The 5,624-nt window shown below is 36.5% G+C and overlaps 1 protein-coding gene across 2 annotated transcripts; it reads right to left on the reverse strand.

Annotated features, from left to right (window-relative positions):
* Positions 1-389: 389 nt before the first annotated feature.
* LOC114380010 (beta-glucuronosyltransferase GlcAT14B-like) lies at positions 390-5,201 on the reverse strand. Of its 2 annotated transcripts, XM_028338891.1 has the most exons (5): positions 4,604-5,201; positions 3,619-4,449; positions 1,527-1,602; positions 1,324-1,439; positions 390-1,167 (listed from the first exon to the last, which is right to left on the reverse strand). In XM_028338891.1, the coding sequence occupies exons 2-5, from the start codon at positions 4,214-4,216 to the stop codon at positions 659-661; spliced, it is 1,299 nt and encodes a 432-aa protein (XP_028194692.1). In that variant the 5' UTR covers positions 4,217-4,449; positions 4,604-5,201; the 3' UTR covers positions 390-658. The 2 variants fall into 2 exon arrangements, with proteins under 2 accessions (XP_028194692.1, XP_028194691.1); XM_028338890.1 differs by having other exon boundaries at positions 3,619-5,201.
* Between the last annotated feature and the right edge of the window lie 423 nt (positions 5,202-5,624).

Here is a 5,624-nt window from a genome sequence, read left to right on the forward strand (position 1 = left end):
CTACACTTGTAACTTATCTAAACAACTTAACAACAACAACAACAACAACAACAACGCTTTATCCCACTAGGTGGGGTCGGCTACATGGATCAACTTCCGCCATAATGTTCTATCAAGTACCATACTTCTATCCAAACCATTAATTTCGAGATCCTTTTTTATAACCTCTCTTATAGTCTTTTTGGGTCTTCCTCTGCCTCGAATTGTTTGTCTTCTCTCCATCTGGTCTACTCTCCTCACTACAGAGTCTACCGGTCTTCTCTCTACATGCCCAAACCACTTAAGTCTATTTTCCACCATCTTCTCTACAATAGGCGCTACTCCAACCCTCTCTCTAATAGTTTCGTTTCTAATTTTATCCTGTCGAGTCTTACCACACATCCACCGCATAACCAACCAAAAGTCCACTGAAATTTAATGGCCATTTTGTAACTCAACAAAAAATGTTGTAATTGCATAAATGGTTGCCCGGCACTGCAACCAAAAGCATGTCTAGACCGAAACAAGCACCAAAACTGCTGATGTGAGTGCTTGTTGATTGTTAATATGAACATATATTGAACACAAAATTCTGACCTTTTACATCAGATATATATGATCTATAATCAGACTTATGTACACTTGACATCATTCATCCTACTTGGAGGGTACGTCTTTGTCACAAACACTGCTTGCTTAGAGATTCTTTAGATAACAGCACCTGAAGCAGCTCACGTAGCCTCTCAGCACCAGGTCCTGGCCTAAACATTGTATCATTGCCACGAACAGAACAAGGGTCAGCCCCACCATCTGTGTTCCCAACACACCATGCACCAGGTGAAAATCTATGTGTGCGCCCCAGAAGTTCTTTGTCAATCTTGTCTAACACTGGATCCTCCTTTGCAAATTTGCGCGCAAAGAGTGCCTTGCTTTTAACCATTTTGTCAAAGTCCTTCACAGTTAAAGAGATGGGATGCTGCTTTGGAGGAGTGTCCCAAGCAATGTAGTGAAGATCGTGGTTTATCGCCGTGTGATGGAATTCCTCAGTGTTACAAATGACAGTGTGAAAATATCCCTCTGGCGAGGAGATAAAATTTGTATAATACATTAGCATAGTCCGTGGAAAATTATCCCATCCCCATATGCAGTACTCCACAAAGGACCGAGTCAGTACAACCCAAGCTGAACCTGTTCACATAGCATAAGACAAAAATATAGGATTCTGCCATACCGATTAATATTGTATAATCCTAGGGCTGTTAAACCTTAAAAGGGTATCTTACTTTAAATTTGCAGTAGAAAATAAAATTTATAAATGTTTATAGAGAATAGATATAGACATACCAGTAAACAGTTTAAAAGATGTTGGAAGTGTTCTTCTTTGAGTAGTCAATGCTAAATCAGATTTCTTTGATAAGTAAAGAGCAGGGTCAATAATGATGGGTCTTGCTCTTTGGTTCCTGCATATAAGCAGTAATACAAGGAAATCACAATCAACTACCAGGGGAGAAAAACATGCAGAATATAATTTAGAGCAATTCACTTACAGTTTCCAACCAGCAATGCGTGTATGTTCAATGAAATTGAGATTTCTTGACAGATTTGAGAAAACATGAAGCAAATCTGCAAAAGCGGGAAAGCAAATATCAGATGAGTTCACAGAGCATCTAGAAGGTTCAAGGAGTAAACTTCATGCATGCTTGGATTGATACCTATAGGCAATTCAATCAAACTTAAACTACAAATAACATGGAATGATCGATATAAATCTTGATTTATGCCAAATGACAGAATATCAATATATTAGCAGCACAGAAGATGCCAAAACCAGAAGACTCGATTTATTGAGTACAAAATACCCTCAAGCAAATTGTTATGCAGTTAAGCAGGTACTAGAAAGTAGAAACTTAATTTTTCATTTTTGGTCAACACTAAATTCATTTTATATTTGACAACAGCCCAAAACAAGTTTAGACTTGTAGTATGAATTTAATCCATCTACTTTAGGGGGGTTATCTTGAACCTTTTACGCTTTTGTCCAGCTCATACTTCACCATCATTTCAGCAGTATAGTAGCTCTAATCATATCATAATAAGCCTAATCATATCATAATCCATGTCCCAAATATATTCATAATTGAAGTTGTGGTTTCTTCAGCGACTGATTGGACTGAAAAAAATCCTGTGAAGTTTGTCTCTAAAGTGAGCAAACGTAATTAGTAATCAACCTTAACTTTAGAGGATTAAGACCACAATGCACTTTAATTAATTCAAAATAGGATACACCTTTGCTCACTTTAGATACAAACTCGAGAAATCCACTTAGATTAGAGTGCATAGCTTTTGTGGAAAAGAAGATTCAGACCTTCCACAAAAACAATGACTATTTATAGAAAAGAAGCATCATCTAACATCTTCTCTAGTAATGAAGACCTTGTTTAGCATCTCTGTTCTAGAAGTTCTAGATTATGAATGTAATCCAGCAGATATCAACTGGAGTGACCTTCATAATATCCAAACAAATCTCTCAAATATTTGCACAAAATGCACCTGGAGAAACTCCAGGAGAAATTCAAGAATGCAATGGTACGGGTAACAAGGCATATATCAAATCTTCAATAGTAAGACTACAAAATTTTACATCAAGTGGGATAAAGCATGGGTTTTGTTGTCATCTTACAGAGCTAGACAATGCTAACTTATGTAGATTCAAATTGACACCCTAACATTTGTTGGGGATTAGGGAAAGCACCGAATGCTAGCAGCAATTTCAATAACAAAATAGCCTGAATGGTACCAAACCAAAGTCGGGTTATAAGGATTTACACTATTAGACTGTATTACCCTAAAGCACATCATAGAGGCTTCATGATCTAGATAATTTCTGTTTTACTTCAGGAACAAGACTCATCCCTGAATTACTGAGAACAATTATGCTTTAGGCATGACAGGGATGGAAGATTCAAAGGAAGATTAGAAAGAGAATTTCCAGGAATTAGCAACACAATTAAACAATAGAATTACAGAGAAAGTAAATAAATGAGGGAATGAAAATGGAAAATGAACTTATTTCATTATCTCAGGCCCAAATTTACTTGCTAGCCTTCTAAAGTGGAAGACATGTAACATGAAGATGAAAGCAACAACTGTGTTTGAGAGTACGTAACCCATTAATTCAATCATTAGTTGTTTAAACAAACATAATGATGTTATATAGAGACCCATCCTGAAACATCAGTAATAATCACGATGGATGAAGATGAACTTCAATAATTGTTTCCTGTTGTTAAAACATCATTGCCTATTTTAATAAAGTTTTCTGTCCTCAAAACAAAAGTGTGGTGCTCAAGGGAAATAAAGCCACAACTTGCTAAAAATTAAAGACTAACTACACAAGATGTAGTAGCCTGTCTATTACTTGACATTGCTACACATCATAACAATACACCCTAATACCATATGGTTTTCAAGCTTTTTAAAACCTCAGTGAAATAGCATCATGTGTTCAAATCCAAAGAAAAGTTTGTAAAGGCTCACTATGTCCTCCCATGACCAAGAAAGTCGTAGCTTATGCATATGCATTTTGACAATAATAACAACATATAACATCAAAAAGCAGATAAAGGGTCAGTTACTAACCATCCTGTGTCATAAGGGGATAATCTGAGGCACTGAGGTTAATAAACCAGTCCCACTCTGAACTTTCCTTCAACAATATTGCAATAGCTTGGAGGGTACAAGCAATCATCGTAGGACCCTTATAAGTTACCAAATTGGATTGAGACATAACACGCACATTCTCCACCCCACGAAATATTGGATCAGCTTTCACTGCATTTGCCAATTCCAACCTTTCCCGGGGTGGCGCCTCAAGATCTAAGTGCAAGATATATTGATTCCTCGGGTGGTACACTGCCTCTAATGTCCTCATCATCCTATGACTATCACCCTTGGTGCCTGAAATAAGATATGCAAACCTTGGTGCCTCCCTTTTCACCACACTAACATTTAAGGACTTCTCTATATCTGATTCCACAAAATATCCACTTGAATCCTCTGATCTCTTGAAGGAAATGATTTCAAATGGTGACTGCTCTCCCCCGCCATCAGAACTAAGTAATCCAAGAATGGCTGTCAGAACTAGACTCATAGATATAATCAAACTTGCAAAAAAGGGGAGAATCCACTTCTTATCACTAAACATCCTTCCTGAATGAGAACCGACATTTTTCCTCATACTCTTGTGGCACAGCTAAACCAAGATCAAACTTCAGAGCCCCTTCACTTCAAGGGCAAAAACCAAGATCTCTACCTGTTCTCAGTTCCTGCAGATGAGTTTAAACCCAAATCTGCAAGAACCCTACTAATATTTGCAAGATAAGAAGAGAACTACAATGATTCAGCAATTGAACCAAATCCACCTTCTTAACAAGTATAGTTACCACATATGCAGAAAAGGGTCCATCTTTTCTGCAGGATAAAACATAATTTTCAAACAAAGATGCTTATCTTAAATCGGCATCAATCCACACTCAATGCCAAAGATTTTGATTTGGGAGCTAAATAAGTAACATATGATATATGACAAATTGACAAAGGTTTGGTTAGGGGAGCTGGGACCCACCTCTAGATAACAGGCTCAGATCTGATTACTCCCAAATCAGAAAGGAACAATTTTTTTTTAAGGCGCAAAAGGAGGAGGAAACTTCACAATAAGTCAATCTTCGGTCTCTTTACAAGTAAACTCCTATATTGGAATTTTAACTCAAAAAAGAACAATCCACACCTCAGATTTCACCTGTAGAGATGCAAACATGCTTTTTCTGCTTTCTTTTACTGTTCCCAAGGCAAGATCTATGTCATCCCAAAATTAAATACACCAATATAAGACCAATACATGAAACTGAACACACTTGAAAGGCAAGTCTTGGGTAACTTCAGATTCAAGAGATGGTTAGTTTCAAGGAGAACAAGAGAGAAAGAGAGAGAGGATTCAAAGTGATTGGAATTTTTGTTAATGATGTGTTTGAGTTTGAGGGTTATGAGGAGGTGTTGTCAGGAACAGGGTTTTCTAGAAAGAGTGGTGAGATTGTGTTGTTTTAGTACTTTTGTTGTTGTTTTGGCCATTCTTCTCAATCTGGGTGGCCACAGATTCAAGAGTGGTGACTTTGCTTTCAATGCTTTGTTGGTTGGCAAAGTTTTCGTTTTTTTTCACGTTAATATCTGGGATTTTAATATTCATGTCTGGTTTTTTATAATAATAATAATAATAAACACGCTTCCGTTTTAACGTTGGTGTGCTTTACACGTTAGTTTTCTTAAGGTGCTTGCATTCCTTCTTTTGTTGTAACGCGAACATTCAATTTGGTGGCCTCCATTTTCAAACTGCATTCTTTCTTTCTCAGCTCATTGTCTCTCCCTTTTCTATCGGATTTGTGGTTGTGTTGCACTTAGATCATATTATTAAGTGTGTATTTGAATTCACCATGACAAAATTGATTTTACCAGAATTAATTATGATCAAAATTGATTATGAAATAACATAATTTTATTTAGATAACAGATATAAAAAAGTGATTTTTAAAATGAATATTATTTGATTATTTTGAATCAAAATTGATTTTGAGGTCATAAAGATCAAAATG

Source organism: Glycine soja, chromosome 12 (genome assembly GCF_004193775.1).
Source record: "Glycine soja cultivar W05 chromosome 12, ASM419377v2, whole genome shotgun sequence".
Taxonomy (NCBI): Eukaryota; Viridiplantae; Streptophyta; class Magnoliopsida; order Fabales; family Fabaceae; genus Glycine; species Glycine soja.